Raw genomic sequence first — 18,942 nt, 5'->3', positions numbered from 1 at the left:
AGGAATGCCTCCCCCCCCCCCCATAACCGCACAGCCCCTGGCCTGAGGAATGCCTCCCCCCCCCCCCCATAACCGCACAGCCCCTGGCCTGAGGAATGCCTCCCCCCCCCCCCATAACCGCACAGCCCCTGGCCTGAGGAATGCCCCCCCCCATAACCGCACAGCCCCTGGCCTGAGGAATGCCCCCCCCCCAGTGGCAGGGGCCGGGCCAGCGTAGTGCACCCCTCCCTCCCCCCCGCTCTGACCTAGGGAGCTGGGCAGCGCGGCCGGCCCGGGGAGCGCACGAGGGCAGCTGTGCAGCGGGGGGTGCACGCGCGCCCCCCCGGGCTGGACACGCGCGGGGCGGGGCGGGGCGGGGCGCTGCACCAGGCCGGGGCGGCTCGCGCCCTCCCTCCAATCCCCTGCTGTGACGCAGTCGCCTCCAGCCCCCTCGCTTCCAGGCAGTCAGGTGACTCCACCCCCCTTGTGACGTCAGCTCAGCTGCAGCGTCTGTGGCAGGTGGCGAGAGGGCGAGTGAGAGCGAGGCGGCCGGACGCGCAGGTACCGCGCGGGGCGGGGGGCGAGGTGTGGGGGGGGTCTGGGGGGGCGCGGGGCAGGGGCGAGGTGGGAGGTGTGGGGGAGGGCGGAGGCTCTGGGGGAGCGCGGGGCAGGGAGGGTCTGGAGGAGCGTGGGGGAGGGGCGAGGTGGGGGGTCTGGGGGAGCGCGGGGCAGGGGGGTCTGGAGGAGCGTGGGGGAGGGTCTGGAGGAGCGTGGGGGAGGGGCGAGGTGGGAGGTGTGGGGGAGGGCGGAGGCTCTGGGGGAGCGCGGGGCAGGGAGGGTCTGGAGGAGCGTGGGGGAGGGGCGAGGTGGGGGGTCTGGGGGAGCGCGGGGCAGGGGGGTCTGGAGGAGCGTGGGGGATGGGCGAGGTGGGGGGTCTGGGGGAGCGTGGGGGAGGGGCGAGGTGGGGGGTCTGGAGGAGCGTGGGGGAGGGGCGAGGTGGGGGGTCTGGGGGAGCGTGGGGGAGGGCGGAGGCTGTGGGGGAGGGGAGGGGTGGATTGGGTCTGGGGGAGCCATGGGCAGAGGGGTGGGGTGGATCTGGGGGAACTGTGGGCGGTGGGGCAGGGTGAGCCCCGGGGAGGGCAGGGCGGGTTGGGATGCAGGAGTTACTGGCTGAGTGTCTGGCAGGGAGTGGGTCTTTTCTGGGAAATCATTCTGGTGGCTTCTCCCTATCCTGGTAGTAAGCTGGGCGGCATTCCTGGGAAGAGGGGCTCCTCAGGGCTGGTGGGAGTCCCTCTGCCTGTCAGGAGTGGGGCAGAGAAAACAAAACCCATCTGGATGAAATATCACAGAAAACTTTATAGCTCTAGCAGCTGCTCAGCAGTGGATCTTGCTCCCTCAGGACACTGGTGTCACGATTCTGGAGATCTCAGACCAGTGTAGACCCTTCTTAGTTGGGGTGCCTTAATCAAATAAAGGGTGCCATGAGGGAAGGCGGGGGGGTTACTGGTCTCAGAAATCCTATGATTGGTCTGCCTCATCTTCCAGCTTTAGTTATTTACATGCTTTACCATATTTACGCCTTTCCTGTGTGGGGAGACACCCTATGGCATCACTTCACTATTTCTTTGTGCTGTGGTATGTTCTGTCAGGGTTAATAGCATTTATCTCAAATGCATTTGTTTGTGTATATATATGGCAGACACCATGCAAATGAATTACTAGAGAAGCAATGTATCTTAGACACCTGTTATATGCACATTAGCATTGTCTGAGTTAACATAAATAAATAGGCTCCTGAACTTTTGTGGGTAAAACCCACTTCATCAGATGAGTTGGGGTAGAAATAACTTAATCCAAGGTATATATTTCTACTCCAACTTATCTGAGGTCTGTGAATCTCTAAGGTGCAACTGGCCTACTTAATTGTCTTTAAAGTTACAGACTAACACAGCTGCCCCTCTTAGTTAACAGAGACATTCATACCATATCACGTGAGAGGCCAGCAGAATAAGTCCTGGATGTATGTCCCTTGTCTCTAACCGTCCAGATGAGGAATTTACTTGTTTTAAATGTTTTAGTATTATATGGAGACACTTGGAGAAAGGGGACTTCCTACTGACACTTCAGTCCTGATTTCAGTTTCTGTAGTGAAGAGTTTCTGCTTTATGCACATCTGGCTAAACCCTAAATATCCATTTTATATGTTCCCAAATTGATGTCTAGCTTTGTATCTTAAATTCAGTTAGAAACCAAAATTAATTGTTTGCGTATCCCCATTTTTATAAAGGCTTCTGTTGTGCTATCTACAGCTGTGTAAATTATAGGTTTGTATTTGTTTAAACACTGTACATCTTCACAGCCAGCATAATAAATCTAGGTATGTTAGAAATACTTTTCCAAGCAACTGCTCACTGAGGCTGCATAGAGGTGAGGTGAGAGGAGGAGGAGGTGGTCTTATCTTGTAAAACTCATAAATAATGACTTCACTTTTTAGAGAAATGGCTAGCACGGAATGTCTGTGATGGGTTGATAACTTTTATGTTATATTTTATGCAGTAAAACTTGTAGAAGGTACTAAGTTTTTTGGTACACCAATCTCTTGAATTAATAGTCTGCAACAAAATGTCTCTAAATCTCTACTGAATTATGCCTCTACTTCAGCTTTATTAAAAGATCATCTGTATTAAGCAACTGATTTTGTCAGTTTCTTTAGTGAGTTTTAACTGACATTGAAAATCGTACGTAACCTATAAATGTTAATGTAGTGTTTCCATTATGATATCCATGGATATTTCATAGTATCCCTGCCTAACATGGAAGATGTTGTAAACCTACATTCCAATGCAGTTGATTCATTATTTACTATTGTGTTGAAACTGTTTTGCTGAAAATTTAGAGAGAGATCGATTTGATAGGCTAGAGAGTCATAGGGACTCTTTTGTAAATAGTTAAATGTCTTGTTTGCTGCTGGAGAAACAAAGTGGGTGAGGTAATATCTTTTGTTTGATGTTTGTAGACTTGTTCTAATTCAGATAAAATAAAATAAATTACTTAATGCTATGCCTCTTGTGGAGCATAACTGTTCCTATGTGTAGAGTTTTGGGGTTTAACTGATTGTCCAGTATTATTTGCATCTTGTCTGTCTTTTTGTTGTGCTATAAACCCCACTTTAAACAGGCTATATACTTGCCCAATCTGCCTTGTTCAATATAATGATTCCAGTCTATGTAAAAGAGTGATACTGGAGTTAGGCGCTTACATGAGATTGTTTCCATGTGTGTTTTGGAAATGAACAAATGACTCTATATGGTCAGTGAGAGGAAAGGAAATTTCTTTGTCCAGGGAAATGGAGCAAGATACCAAAGCAAAAGTGAAACTGGATTCGAATAAATGGTATTGTTAGGGTCAGGGTTTGGGGCCATGACTTCGAGTCGTGTGCTCATTTGGAACAGACACTGGTTCATTAGGAGGAAGGCTCTGAGGGCTCATCATGTGATGAGAGAGATCACTTCCTCTAAGGCTTTAGATTTAATTAAGATCCACTTCATCTGCGTAAACAAAAGTAAAATTTTAGTATGAGCATAACTGTTAAAAATGTGACTAAAGGTCAGTATTAGAGTTTCTGTGGTAGTTGTACGTCCTAACGACAGCATTGTAACATTAGCAATGTACTTCACCACATATCCATCAGTTCAACTGATACAGCATTAGATGGCAAATTGTGAGATTCAAAATCAGATATAAACTTTGGCAGTTTCCATACCACAGGGCTGAATGTTGGACTAAGCTGCCGGCTTTGTCAGTTTCATTCGTTATGTTGGATGTAGGAATTGTTACAATATTGTTACTGGGGATTTACCTGCACTCCTATGCCATGTGACTTCCTGAGGTTGTTTAGCAGAGGAATCTTGTGTCCTTCTCTGAGCTGCAGATAAGACACATGTTGCAACTGATGAGATTTAAGAAATAGTAACAGGAAAGCAAGGGGCAGGAAATTCCATTCCAGTGGTCAACCTGACAAGGAAATTCTGCTTTAAGGAATGTGAGTCCACAAAGATGGAGAGAAAAGTCATTGCAAAGACATGTCCTATGCAAATGTCTTTCGTTGTGTGCAGTTGGCCTTAGGTTAGGGCTATGTGCTAACCACATTTACTGCCATGAGAATTCCATTGTACACCTACAGCAGTAAATCATCCCAGCAAAGCTTCAGTGTTACTCACTGATATGCATGCTGCTGCTCTGTGCCAGGGGATGCTCTCAGGTTGTTGTATAAGTAATAAGCAGCATATTTCCTTGTATTTTTAAAAGGATTTGTAGTTAACTTACATGTCAACATATCACCTCATCAGCTTGATCAATATGGCTGTTCAAGTCAGTTTTACTCGTATCATTAGTCTTAGATTCTGGTTTTCATGCACTGTTTGGGGTTGCATGTGAATTTGGAAATTCAAATCCTAGACGGTTTTAAACAAAACCGGAATTTTAGGCTCCAGCTTCTCAAGTGTGTAATGTGGGAGCTTGCAACATGAATATAGTGCAAGTGTCTTTGTAAAAGAAAGCATTAAAACACAAAAGTTCTGCAGAAACAAACAAAATTATGTTCAGGCCACAATTTTTCAACGAGCCCCACACAAGTGTAGGGTCTGCCTTTCGCTCCTTGGCAGGGTTGTGGTAGAAGTATGTTCCATTTTAGAGACTGATGTCAGTGGAGCTGTGCGTTTTCACTGGCTGACAGTCTGCTCCTGTGACTTTTCTTGTATCAGTGACTTTGATGTCCCTGGTAGCTAGCCCCTTTTGGTTTATAAAACATACAGCATGTCGGAGGAACTTGAGTTTTTTATATGATTGCAGGTTAGATATAATTACAACACACTGGATGTAATTTACCTTGATTCAGCAACGCTTTTCCTATGGGAACCACATACCACAGCTTTCCAGCATCTAGCTCTTGTTTGTGTGAACAGAGACAAACCATAGAGGCTCTTGAGAGGTCATCAAGTCCAGTCCCCTGCCCTCATGGCAGCACCATCGTTCTAGATCATTGCTGATGTTTGTCTAACCTGTTCTTTAAATATCTCCAGTGATGGTGGTTCCATAACCCCTCTAGGCAGTTTATTCCAGTGTTTAATCATCCCAACAGTTAGGAAGTTTTCCCTAATGTCCAACCTAAACCTCCCTTCCTGCCATTTAGGCCCATTGCTTCTTGTCCTAACATCAGTCGTTAAGGAGAATTTTTCTCCTTCCTCCTTGTAAACACCCTTTTAAGTACTTGAAAACTGCTTTCATGTCCCCTCTCAGTCTTCTCTTTTCCAAACTAAAGAAACCCAGTTTTTTCAGTCTTCCCTCCTAGGTTGTGTTTTCTAGACCTTTAATCATTTCTACACATCTTTCTTGAAATGTGGTGCCCAGGCCTGGTCACAGTACTCCAGCTGAGGCCTAATCAGCGCAGAGTAGAGCGGAAGAATGACTTGTGTGTCTTCCTTACAACACTCCTGTTAATGCATCATGTTTGCTTTTTTTGCAGTGGCATCACATTGTGATGACTCATCTGTAGTTTGTGGTCCACTCTGACCCCTAGGTCCCTTTCTGCAGTATCCTTCCTAGACAGTCACTTCCCATTTTGTATGCTGGGGAACAGATAGCCAGCAGTGGGAATTAATAGTGCAGCCTTAAACTAAGGGAAAGTAACAAGGGGGAAGTGGAATGTGCTTTGGGTCGTCTTGTGATTGTGTTCTCTGCTGACCCAGAGGAAGCTGAAGTTGCCTTATGAATTCCAGCAATGGAGCCCAGGAGCTTGTGGGGGTGTATTGTGAAGTCTAGAGCAGCAAGCTCAGCCTCTGCAAATGTGCCATGCTTCACAAATGGGAAGGGCATGATCCATGTGACTTCAATAGAGCTGGCCAGAATATTTTCAGCATCACTTCCTTCCAGTGACATGTACCATTCCCTTGCAACTGCCACCTTTCATGGACAGTTACTGGTTTGGGGGCATGGGAGGGGCTCAGGGTCCCAGATCGGGGAGCACTTATCTCTGGTGGCCCCCCACAAGCAGCTTCCCACCCCTACCCCTCCTGGCAGAGGTGCAGCCAAAGGCTGTACTGCAGGCAGACACATGGCTTCCATCTGTACATGCTGCCCCCCTGCAGCTCCCATTGGCTGTAGTTCCCAGCTGATGGGCTGGGAGCCACGGAGTCAGCACTTGGGGAGGGGGATGGAGGTAGCATGCCTGCAGACTCGCCTTGTGGCACCTCCACCACTGACAGCAGGGTTGGGGAGCCGCTCGTGAGGACTGTCGGAGGTGAGCGGCACTCCAAGCCACGCTCCTGGACCCAAACTCCCTCCTCTTCCTTCCCCTCCCCTGCCCTCACTTCCACTCCCACACCGCTGGTCCATCCAGCCCAGTGTCCTGTCTGCCCACAGCGGCCAATGCCAGATGCCCCAGAGGGAGGGAACGCAGCAGGTAATCCTCATGTGATCCCTCCCCTGTCACCCATTTCCAGACAGAGAGGTTAGGGACACTATTCCTACCCACCCTGGCTAATGACCACTGAGGGACCTGACCTCTGTGAATCTAATAACTTGGTGATGAGATATTGAATTGATCATCATCCGCTCATTCCTGTCTCCTAGGTATGCTCTTTGGACAATTCCATGCATGTTAGCAAAGTTCTTTAATCACCACAACTGCCATGAATCGTGAATTGTATCCAGAATGGTTGAGAAGCCCAGCATGACTAAAATGGCCTGCTGTCCCCAGAAGATCTTTCATGGCACTTACGGGTGTAGTACTGAAGCTTCAGGCGATAGCCGAGTTAGTCTGTACAGGAAAAAACAACAAAGGGTCTGGTAGCACTTTATAGACTAACAAAACGTGTCAATGGGATCAGGTTTTGTGGGCACAGCCCACTTCTAGTCCTGACATGGAAGGAAGACTGAAGCCGTTGAGCATATCAGTAGCTTGTCTTCTCAATTGACTTCTCTAGATCACAGACCTGTAGGACTGGCCTAGACCTCAGTAGCTCTCGAGGAGTTCTGAGCCTGCAGAGTCACTGGCAGACACGTCAGAGTTACGGGACGGCTTCTTCAGGAAGAAACCGATCCTTTGCTTGTTCAAGAGTGGTTAACGCTCTCTGTTTGCTAAGTGAGGCCAGAGCTTTGTGGCCACTGCCTAGGCTCGAGCTCCCTTCTGCACCGCCTGCCTCCTCCTCCCCCAATTCGTTGCTGGCCCCTCCTGCCCTGTGGTCAGACCTCCCCATACCTGGGCTCTATGGTCCAGGTAGGACCACAGATGTTGCTGGACCAGAGAGTCCCGGTTAAGGGAGGTACAACTTGTACTTCCTTTTGTTTGTTTTAAACCTGCTACCTATTAATTTCATTTGATACCTAGTCCTGTGGCACCTCACAGACTCAGTTTTATTGGACCATAAGCTTTTGTGGGCAAAGACCTACTTCGTCAGATGCATGTGGTCTTTGCCCACGAAAGCTTATGCTCCAATAAATCTGTTAGTCTACAAGGTGCCACAGGACTCCTCGTCGCTTTTGCAGATTCAGACTAACACGGCTAGCTCTCTGATATTTGACACCTACTTCTTGTGTTATGAGAAGGAGTAAATAACACTTCCCTGTTTACTTTCTCCAGGCATGATTGTATAGACCTTGGTCATATCCGCTCTTAGTGGTCTCTTTTCCAAGCTAAAAAGTCCCAGTCTTTTTAATCTCTCCTCATAGGTAAGTTGTTCTGTATCCTTTATGCTCTTTTTTGAATCTTTTCTAATTCCAGTATATCTTTTTTGAGATGGTGTGACCACATCTGCATGCTTTAAGGTGGTCTTTTGCATATTTGTAGGGGCAGACAGCTTATCTGGTGTACAATTTAGTACGGAGGTACCGATTCTTTGTGGCTTATCACTGTTGTCCTGAAATGTAATGAGGTTCAAGGCCAAGGCCCAGGCCCAGACAACAGTTAGATATGTAAGGGGCAAATGATCTCACACTAATGACAGTATTGGGGCTGACTGGGAAGTCTTGACATTTCAATGAGCTTCATGAAAATCTGTTCACGAAAACGTTAGAATCCAAACCCATGGTAGGGAGTGTCTAGGCAGAGCCGACCACAGCTGCCTCTGGGCTTTGTGTGGAAGGGATATGCAGACTGTTGTCTTCCTCTCGCACAGGGCTAGAAATGATGCTGTGGAGTATCCTGGAGGAGAGCATCTGTGAGAGTTAAGTGCAGAATGGTGGCTCTTCACCTCACTTCTCCGTAGTCCTCCTCTGCCTGTCAGACTGGGCCCAGCTGTAAAACTGCATGGAACGTTGCTGCGAATAAGAAAAACGTAGAAGCCATGAGGGTGGGGACTGGACTAGCTGACTCCCTTCCAGTCCTAGGACTCTGAGTGCCATTTAGAAAGCAGACCCTGTGTGTTAATTTCCTGGAGATACTGGGAGACACAATCTGAGTGGAACATAATTTAAATTCTAGGCGTGTTGCCAAGAGCTGGGATGTGTTGATGCTAAGTGCACTTTCCATCAGAGCGCTCTACTGGAAAGCTGTCTCCTTGTGCCATCGGCATTGGCGAGTGCTGCTTTGCTACAGTGGGGTGCTCCAGTTGCCGCTCGGAGGACCCACGTGTATCAGAACGCTCTGCTCCATCTTGATCTGTGGGAAGGCCCATTTCTGTGGCACATCGCGTAGAGAGAGCTACATCTCCTGCTGATTGCACTAGCCTGTCTGTAGTGCAGAGGCAGCGCTCTGCGCTGCATATCCAGACTGGGTGTGGTATGTCGCCTCCTAGCCAATGTTGCTATCTGGGAAAAGGCTGGGTCCCCTTGCTTAGTCATTTTTACTGATCCATAGAACCTCTTCCAACCCACCCTCTTCTCCCCTCCCCTTTCATTCCCAAAGAGCTGGCTGTGATGTTTCTTATCGCTGTCTTCTGTGCAGTCGGAGTTTTCATCCTGACTCCGCAAGCCAAGTGATTCCCGTTTAAACAGACATAGGAAAAAGGATAACAGTGGGGGTGGAGACAGGCTGTGAGCATTTCTTCATTGAATGGGAGGAGGGAGGAAAGTCTTTGACTTGCCAGACCGCATCTGATTATTTTGCTTTTCATCTTTAGGAAGCTAGATTGGAAGCTGTACATCCTCCCCATTAATAATGTATCTCGCTCACTCATGTTCATGTTCTTTAATGCTTTCTCTTTGGCTGAGGTGGCGGGGGCTGCCTAGTCTTGCCGAAGCGTGAGGGTTAACTCATGCTGATTTCTAGTCTATCAAGGAGAAAAACCTGCTGATGTCAAAGAACAACTTGTGATAGGCCTGCTTTGCGGGAGTCCCCCAAGGAGAAGCGGCTCTGGAAAGTTGAGTGCTTGCTTGGCAGGTGTTGCTGGCAGGATGAGGAGGCTGCTTTCACTGGGTTTTCATCATGAATCCCCTTAATTGAACCAGAGACGATCGTCACTTTTTCTCACCTCAAGTCTCTTCCCCTCTGTTCATTCCTCCTTTTCCTTCCTTTCTTGCACTTCCCTTCGCTTATTTCCCCATCATCAGTTTATTTTTCTTCTTCCTCTCAGACCAGAATTTCATGTGCAGATGCTCTGGGGTCCAGCCTCAGTGCAGAAATCTGGTGTGTTGAAATCCCACAATTGTTGATAGCTCTGTTGTGCTGCAGCCAACCTCCTGTTCTCATGTGATTCACTAAGAGATTTGGCTGTAGGAAACATCAATGAACATTACGACACAATGTGAAGTGCCAGATCTTGACCACCATGCAGCCCAAGCAGAGTTAATAAACATTGCTTTAAATAGCTAGTTTTTGGTGTGCTTTGATTGGCTAACGTGTCTGGGACCCAACCATGCTTAAATATAGTTCTACCAAACAGTGTTAAAATTGATTAGCTCGATCAGTGTCTCTTCATAGATATTAATACAGACCTCGTTGCTGTAGTAGGATCCCTGTGCTTTTAAACACTGATTCCCAGCTTGGTTTGAAGGTTTGTTCAGCTAGGCTTTGGAGTTAAAGAAGAGAACATCTCAATCTATTTATCAAAGTACTGCAACTCCTGTTTTGATGCAGGTGAAACAGAAATATCCTCCAGAATGAATATACAGTAGAACTTCAGAGTTACAAACACCCTGGGAACAAAGGTTGTTTTTTACCTTGAACAAAACAAAGTTCACAACTGAACATTGACTTAATACAGCTTTGAAACTTAACTATGCAGAAGAAAAATGTTGCTTTTAACCATCTTCATTTAAATGAAACAGGCATAGAAATAGTTTCCATAGCTTGTCAAATCTTTTTTTTAAACTTTCTTTTTCTTTCTCTTTAGTAGTTGACATATAACACGGTACTGCATTTGATTTTCATCTCTGCTGCTTCCTGATTGCGTACATCCAGTTCCAGACGACGTGTGTCGTTAACTAGTCAGATAGTAACATGGTGTTCATAACACTGAGATTCTACTGTATTCTCGGGGCCTTAAGAGAAGCATATCTCTTCTGGCTTCATGGCCTTGGCCAGTTTTGTTCTTAAACAATCTCTTACCCACGGACACTTAAAATACAAGGAGGAGGAATCCACCAATGCTTAGTAAACAAAGAAGCCCACAGCTAGCTAGTAATGGGTAGCCGTGCGTTATGTACCGTTGAGGTCGATGTTGAAGTCTCCCTCCTCTTCCTTGGGGAGAGGCAATAAGAACATATTTTGATGGTGGTTTCTGTCGGATGCATGAGTAACATTTCTGTTCTTTACAGCAAATTCCAACTAAAAAGACAAGGCAATAGCTCAAGGGAACAATCCAAGCTTTTGTGATCCTAGGAGTAGTTTGGAGACCTTAGCGAGTGTGGTATTGGCTGAAAGGTCAGAGAAGGTGGGGGCAGGAGAAGAGGAAGCTTTCTCTGGATACAGAAATCCTCTCCTCGTTCCTCACTCAGTGAAAGTGGACTCCATGCTGCCTTATGGGCAACATCACTGTAAGACTGGCTCCATTACCGAATGTAATGGGTAAATAAGACCAGGTAGAACTTCCCACCGCTGTCTGTTTACTTATGAAAATCAACAGTATGAACATATTGTTGCCATCACAACAGAAGAATCCATGTACACTTAATAAAGGGCCTGGATTAAAAATCACAGTTCACTTTTTAAAAACAGCTGGGCTCCCGTATCTGTGTCACAGATGACACTGCACATCATTAAAATAGGAAAACCCAGAAAAATCTCACCTTAAGTGGAGACAATTAAATATGCATGTCCTCAACTTTGGATGGTGAAATAGACCAAAACTCCACATATGTTTCTATTTTTCTTTGTTTCATGCCTTAGCACTTTTGTGCAATGTTTGTATAATTTAAAAACTATTATGAAATCTATATCAATAGATGTTGAACAATCTTTTCTTGGCAACCTAAATTCAGTGCCTAAACTTCTTGTGTCCCTTTTATATATCAAACCTAGCAACATTTCATAAGCAAATTTTACTTTTGTTTGAGAGATAGGACAACCATAATGCTTTATTGACTCTTTCAAAAGGGAACCATTTCCGAAGTAAAGCAAAAAGTGAGGTCACGACAAAAAGCCCTTACATTTTTGTTTTTGATATTATACAAATTCAGAAGGTACTAGCTGGGAAACCCAAACAAGATACAGTATATGTATGAAGTTAAAATCATGTCGCTCTTTAAATGATCTTGCATTCTGGCTGCAGCTAGAATGAAATGATTGGTCATAATGAGGTGGCAGCATGTAGTGCCTACCCTGACAAGTCAAAGCTTTAGATTCCTAATGGCTAGGTTCTCAAAGGAAAGGGGGTTTGTAGGATGGCATCTGTTACTGAGAAGTACCTGCTTAGTTAACGAAAGCTCCAACCCTGCTAACACCTGGCTTAGCTTAGAAATATAAAGCATGTTCTCTCTCCAAACCACCCCATAACTATTAACTCAGCAGAAAAGAGAGCATAGCAAAATAGCACTGCTGAAACCTGAGTCAAATTACTGTTTATTACAGGTGATGTAATGGCTCATTTGGAGTAGGTGCTTTTAAAAGCTGGTTTGCCTCAATGGCAGGGTTTTAAAATAGCCAAATACAACTGCAGGATAAGATCAGATCAATGCACTGCCCTGACACAATACCCATCTCAGGGTGGATAAGAAAAGAATGCCCCAAAATTGCCTTTTGCAAAGCCTAAATCAATCTCTGTGGCCTGTATGGCAAAGTAGGTGTTGGAATGAATTCTCAGCTGTAAGAAGCCGCTACTGTAGTCTGGCTCCCCCAGTCCTTCCCACCCACTGAGAGCCCAAGGCTTTCCAGCGCTGTGGTAGGTGGGATTTGAAGCGCAGTATCTCGGGGATCACATTTCTGACATTGTTTGGGGGTTGGTGCTGCAGAGAAATGAAGCAGGGTAAGCTGGGACTCCATCAGCATGTGTATGGAAACTAATATTGTACTGATTGGTACCCAGGTACGGGTAACCTGTAAATAAGCAGAGGAGCCGGGGACCAAGCCTTGGGGAATGCCGCACGTGTTCTCTCTCTGAGATGATGAAATACTGTTGATGTAAACAGCCCTGGTTGTTTCTGGTTTGCTCTGTCAGGCTCACAACAATTAAACAGACAAGCAAGGAAACACAGTGTTTATGGTCTCTTCACCTGCATGCTGTTCTGGCAGGGGCTGGTTCCCCATTGCTTGCTCGCTCAGATTACCCTGAATACAGTTTACTTTGGTAAATATTATTTCAGCTGCTGTTAAATATAACCTGCAAGCTCTTTCATCCGCTTGCTGTGTGCCCTCAGACAAGTAATTTCACTTTGCTGCATAGGTAAAATGGGAGTGATGCTCACCTCCTTTTTAAAGCACTTGGAAGCTGTCTGTGAGATGTGCCAAGCACGGTGTAAATGTAATTTAGATTATACATAAAAGTATTTCTAGTTTAGATCAGTGTGGTGTATAGATGGGGCCCCTTGGAGCAGGGGAGTAGGTAGGGCATTGGCTTAGCCAACAGGAGATCGGAGTTACCTGCTCTATGAGCGTGGGGAAGTCAGTTCTCTGCTGTAGTCTAATACGAGTTATGGGGCTTCATAGAATTTCATCCAGTTAACTCTATATGGTCTGTCATGCACCTGTCCCCAGACTGGACCATCTAGTGGTCTCTTAGCCTCAGCTCTCCAAGTCAGTGAAATCTGGTGCATAATATTGAGCATGCACCTTCATGTTTTTATCCATCCTCCATCTCTTCCCTTTGCCAGGCCCCCAGGGAGAGAATCTTGGAAGTTTAACATCAGTCAGTAGTCCAATCACATTTCTGTGGTGCCAGCAGCAATTCTCAGTTAATTAATCATATAGCAGAGAAACGCCAGGAGCCGGTGGCATGTGGATATGAGGAGACGCCTAGGACGAGGGTAGTGAAATTCCTGCTGTCCTCTGTTAAAAAGGCAGTGTCAAGGGAAAAATCCCTTTGGGAATGTGGGATGACTTTCATGCACAATCTTAAGAACGCTTTTTGGATTTCTGAAACTGGGGGAAGTTTCCACACTCTAACTTTACGCCATTTCTGCTGTTGACTTTTCGCACGCCCCTCACACTACTCTGATTTCATTTTCTGATCAACATGTGCCAGTCTAATGAGGCATCATGTTTGAAGTACATCCTTCAGTTATGGTAATCAGAAAGAGGCTGGTCAAAGTCCCGTGGCGACTGCTGTGTAATAAAACAATGAGATGCCGTTTGTGAACTTTTAGCCCTCTTTAGTGATGTGTCTGTATGTGGCCTAAAACCCAAGGTGTGATCATTTGTGATGATGGGTGTGTTTCGGAAGAGTAGGTTTGTTTAAACACTGCAGTGTGACCAAATCTCAACAACACTTTCTTCTTCTGCCTCTGTGTCTGTAGAACTTCACCGCGCTAAGGGTGTTCACAGAAGGAGTGAAAATGTAGTTTTGCTGTGTTCCTCCCCCGAAATGGCTGAATTTCAGTGAGAGATGAAGTGACCCTTTGTTATCCATTCTCGTACACACTTGAGGCTTAGCATTAATAACCAGAGTACTTTGGGTGTTCTAGAAAAAAACTGATAAAGTGCAAAGTAATATTGGTAATGGTTTTGTTGTGATTGGTTAATCACATCAACGGAGGTTTCTTCGATTACTGTACGAGCAGATTACGTTTCTGTAAGGATGACTTTGTGGCCCAAAGCATGGTTCTAGGGAATCTTGAGTTCATTCCCAGCTCTGCCCGGTCTTATGGTGACCTTAAACAACTTCCTCGTTAGCCTCTGTAAATGATTACCCCGTGCCTGGGAAGTATTAGAGAGGGGAGAAGCCTGGCTGTCTGATTTGAGTTTTGTGCACCGTGCTGGTAAGAAACTCAACCGTCACAAGCAGAATAATGTCTTTGCTTTTTTCTCTCCCTTTAGGAAAAATTTTGCATCCCACATGAATTACGAAAATCCTCCACCATATCCAGGCCCAGGTCCAACTGCCCCATACCCACCATATACCCAACAACCAGGTGGTCCTCCAGGCCCCACCCCGTACCCTGGCTACCCGCCAGGGCCTGCTGGGCCGTATCAACCAGGCCAGCCGGGTTATCAGGGCTATCCACAGTATGGATGGCAGAATGCACCCCCACCTCCTGGACCAGTGTACGCAGATGGACCGAAAAACACAGGTACGCTAAGCAGCATGGTGCCTTAACCGCATTCTAGTGCCGCACTCTGTTTTGCAAGTTAATTACTTGGTAACGTGCTTGTATGTTTGAAATGAATAAGCCTGTTCATCCTGGAGAGAGGGGGAGCGCTCTTCTCTGGCCTGTGACCCTGCTAAGGGGGTAGGTGAAGCTGGGGACTTCTGGAGGGGAACTGCTGGTTTTGGTTTCAGCTCCAATGGCGGCTGTCATTTTCAAACTGTTTGTTTTTTCTGCTGCAGCTTCTGTTCATGGCTCATTTTCTGACCAGAGACTTGTGCAGTGTCCCTAAGCAGCCTCGCTGGGGGCTCCTGAGAGGACTGCTTCTAACAAGGCATGTTCACAGCCCTTTTCTGCTGAGCGTTAGCCTCTGTTCCACCTTTTTTCATTTTTCCTCGCTTACCAGCCAGGCAGGGCTAGGCTGAGACTTTTAAAGCCTCCTAGGGGATTTAGATGCACAGTTCTATTGAAACAGTCGGAGTTGTGCATGTAAATCTCCTCAGCAGCTTTGAAAACTTTAGCCCCAGCGTTCTCCTCCATGTGGCTCTGGGTGACTTTCTAGCCCATTAATCTCCTTGGGCAGTCACCACTGTATTTCCCAGTATGACTCCTGAGGGAATTGTGCACCACTGCGCATGTGCTGAATGCATGCTCCTCCCCCAGATTTCTGTGCTTCCCTGCAGAAAAATAACCCTCCCCCAGTTTGTTTTGGGTGCCCAGGACAGCTGGCACTGAGAGAAACCGCTGTGCGTAGGACTGGGGAAGACCTTGCTGGTGGTTCCTACCCTACTCTGGGCTCATCTGCTAGTCCTGTCTGGGACAAGCCTCTTTTCCTGCATGGCATCTGGAGCCCGGTCAGGTCCGCCCCAGACTTCTCCCCCAGGTCCAGGGAGCTCTGCGAACCCTCCCTGCCTCCTACACCCGTCGTTCCTCAGCTGCAGGGGAGGGATCCCTGTAGAGGGAGCTACTTCCCACCCGCCCCGAGCATCCAGATTCTCTCGGCCCTAAACCCTTCTGCCGAGCCTCACTGCCCCCAATGAGCCCATCTCCCACTGAGCCCCCAACCTGCTGCACCTGGATCCCCGGTCCCCCAGGCGTTGGACCCCTCACCAAGCCCCCTGCCGAGCTCTTCCCCTCCAGACCTGCTTCCTTCCCACTGCCTTTACCTGGACCTCTCTGCAGAGCCCCGTTACCATGGCACCCAGAAATCCCCTAAGCCCCCCGATCTGCTCACTGAGCCATCCCCAGCGGATTACCTTGCACAGCCTCAAACCTCTCAACCCCTGTCTGGATTCCGCCATACTGTCAGTGTGTGTACAGGCAGGTCCAGCACCGCCTGCCTCCTCCCGGAAAGACTCTTAGGGGCTTGGGATTGTTTCATCTGTTCCTTCAGCCTTTTCCAGCGCACAAGCGTGTTAACAGTCCTGTGCCGGAAAAGGAAACCCTCTTCTGCTACTTGCATGGCCAAACCCGGCAAGTTTGGCACGAGCTGGTGAAATCGTTTGCAGCTGTAGTTCCCTGGAAGCGTTTTTACAGATTGCCTTACAATTACAAAGTGATTAGACCGAGCAGGGTTTGAGAGAGCAATTCTCTCCTGCAGCGAGCATCTCCGCTGCTACCTACGATGGAGAGGTTGGCCCAAAAGCAGAGCTTAAGGTTTCCCAGTTGAAGGCGATGGGGCAGTTTTGTTCTTCTGCAGTGCTGGGAAGGCCCCAGAAAACACAAGACTCTGGGGAAATGGTATTTGCTCATCGTTTGTTATGAGACGATGAAAATATCAGAGTCTAATCTCTGTGGACCAAACAGTGGAAAATCTGGCAAGTGAATAGGAGTCGGTGGATAAGCTAGTGAAACCTGGAACCTCGTTTTGGCCATAATGTATCTTGTAAATCGAAGTCCTGGAAGAAGTCCTGCTGCCAGACATGTCTAGAGGATATAGCACAGTTTGGATGCTTTTTAATAACTCTCGCCCTCTGACAAGATACCTAAGCTAGTTTCCTGAAAACCCTTGGGTTGTAGGTGCTAGAGCGCCACGGAACTGAAAGGATGTGCGTGTGCTACAGCTCCCAGGGACTGAAGCGGATATCGATGTGCTTTGCTTAGGCCTAGAACGCAGCGGTGACCTGTGTCCTGGAGCTGTTGCGGGATTGTTGTGTGTCCAGCTGTTCAGATTGCTGTTGCTGTCTTTGGGCTCACATAGAAGCGGCGTTACTGCTTGTGTTGCTTTAGCCTAGAAATGCTCTTTGCCGGTGCGGATTAGCGGATGAATGTTCTCATTAGTGAGGCCTGCAGTTTTACTTGGATAAGTGGCCAGTGCCGTAAGTGCCCACGTACTGCGGACTGCTGGGAACCCCCCTGCTCTGTGTGAGCACAGAGGCTTCTTGTTAAATCCCCACGGCAGTCCTGGCTCCCAAGCTGCTACTGCCACACAAGAGCCAGGAGGGGGGCTGGCTGAAATGGCTCTGTCCCCCAGGGCTGGGGATGGGGAGAGACTATCAGTGGGACAGAGGGTAGGGTACTGGGGTCCCTCGGCACCGTCAGAGGGCTGGAGTGTCAGTATCTTTGTGTGTGTCGATGTAACAAGCCCCCCCCTTTACAGGACCGCGTCAGCCCTGTTCCCCCCGCTGGGGCCTGCGTTCATGCGTTCCCCGTTCGAGTGGCCAGATGCAGGCTGGCTCCACTCAAGCTCACGTGCTAAAAATAGCTCCGGTGAGCCGGCCGATGGGTGACGCCATTCCGGTGAGACTTACTCATGCTGCCGTTTTAGTCACAGGCGATGAAAACGGCATCTGGAGGTTTGCTCTGCCCTGTGATTTCCCAGCAGGTGGGGGACCTGTTCTGTACATTTCCCAGTGTCCGGATAGCCAGAGGTTACTGACCTAAGGAACAAAAGATCCAAAGAAGCGGCTAAGGCGTTGCAAAAGTGCCAGACCCACGCCTCGAAGAGGAGGGAGGGGAGCGGCTTTGAGGGTTAGGCTCCCGGAAGAAGGGGAATTGGAGTGACCCAGAGGGGCCCATGCGTTGGGCTGGCGCCGGAAGCAGTGTAGTACTGCAGGGCAGTCAAGTATGAGAGCAGTCGTTGCTCTCACATTGTTACACATTTCAAAGTAGCCTTCCTTCAGCACCTGTGAAACTGCAGGGAATGGTGATGAGGGTGCCCGGCCGCAGCAAGAGGCGTTACCCGACGCTGGGCAGGTTGGTCTAGCCTTTGTGAGCGTTCTGGTTTCATTTTAAACTAAATCTTTGCAAAGCTCCTCCTCCTCCTGACTCTCTGGTACAATAAATCTTGTCCTCTCGCCCTGTCTGATTTCCAGTCTGATGGAAGTGTGATTTGAGCAGGACGACTGGACCGGGCGGCCTCCCACTTCCCAGGTGGGCGCCTTAACCCCTGGACTAAAGAGGCATTCCCGCTCTCCAGCCCGGTCACTCTTGCATGATTTATACACAGTGTAACAGCTTCCACAGGAGAGGCCGAGGCAACCCCACACCAGAATACCCCATAGCTCAGTGGTAAAAGCACCCCTCTTCCGATCCTTTCTCCCCCCTACTAGAGAGGTGGGAATTCCCAAGCATAGAACAGGCTATTTCACAGTGTTTACCGTATGTATATTTAATACCTGCTGTATTACTGAGGGATGTTGTGACAGTCTTGTTCCAGTAAAGACAATCTGCCTTTCAGAGAATGTGGCCTTTCAGGAACTGGCAGTCAAGAAAGATTGCAAGACAATGGCATTTTGCAACTCAAATTCATTTCACCAAGTCTCGTGACCTGCCTGTAGGACAGTAAGGGTACGTCTAGACTACGTGGCTCCGTCGACAGAGCCATGTAGATTTGTTGTTTTGGCAAAAGCAAATGAAGCCGCGATTTAAATGATCGCAGCTTCATTTACATTTACATGGCTGCCGCGCTGAGCCGACAAACAGCTGATCAGCTGTTTGTCGGCTCGTGCGCTAGTCTGAACGTTACCCCTGTCGACATGAAAGCCCTTTGTCGGCAGCCCCGGTAAACCTCATTCCACGAGGAATAACGGGGCTGCCGACAAAGGGCTTTGATGTCAGCAGGGGAGCGTCCAGACTAGCATGCGAGCCGACAAACAGCTGATCAGCTGTTTGTCGGCTCAGCGCGGCAGCCATGTAAATGTAAATGAAGCCGCGATCATTTAAATCGCGGCTTCATTTGCCTTTGCCTATGTGTCTAATCTACATGCCTCTGCCGACAGAGGCATGTAGTCTAGACACAGCCTAATAGAAGTAGCCTGGAAACTAGGAAGGCTTTAGTATTGCTGTTAG

General features: G+C 48.0%; 1 protein-coding gene and 1 non-coding gene across 2 annotated transcripts in view; one reads left to right on the top strand and one right to left on the bottom strand.

Moving 5' to 3' along the window:
• The first annotated feature begins 424 nt into the window (after positions 1 to 424).
• Positions 425 to 18,942, top strand: part of LOC102453535 (uncharacterized) — a 32,401-nt gene continuing 13,883 nt past the window's right edge. Inside the window, exon 1 of the transcript XR_012896276.1 lies at positions 425 to 540. This is a non-coding gene — a transcript (uncharacterized LOC102453535). The remainder of the gene's footprint in view (positions 541 to 18,942) is intronic.
• PFDN1 (prefoldin subunit 1) overlaps positions 14,417 to 18,942 on the bottom strand; it is a 70,212-nt gene continuing 65,686 nt past the window's right edge. The window contains exons 4-5 of the mRNA XM_075900094.1: positions 17,403 to 17,531; positions 14,417 to 16,578 (exon numbers count right to left, since the gene is read on the bottom strand). Coding sequence (XP_075756209.1) covers positions 17,403 to 17,531 — 129 coding nt within the window. The 3' untranslated portion in view covers positions 14,417 to 16,578. The remainder of the gene's footprint in view (positions 16,579 to 17,402; positions 17,532 to 18,942) is intronic.

The sequence above is a fragment of the Pelodiscus sinensis genome, chromosome 17, assembly GCF_049634645.1.
Source record: "Pelodiscus sinensis isolate JC-2024 chromosome 17, ASM4963464v1, whole genome shotgun sequence".
NCBI lineage: Eukaryota > Metazoa > Chordata > Testudines > Trionychidae > Pelodiscus > Pelodiscus sinensis.
This window is presented reverse-complemented; position numbering and strand designations above follow the sequence as displayed.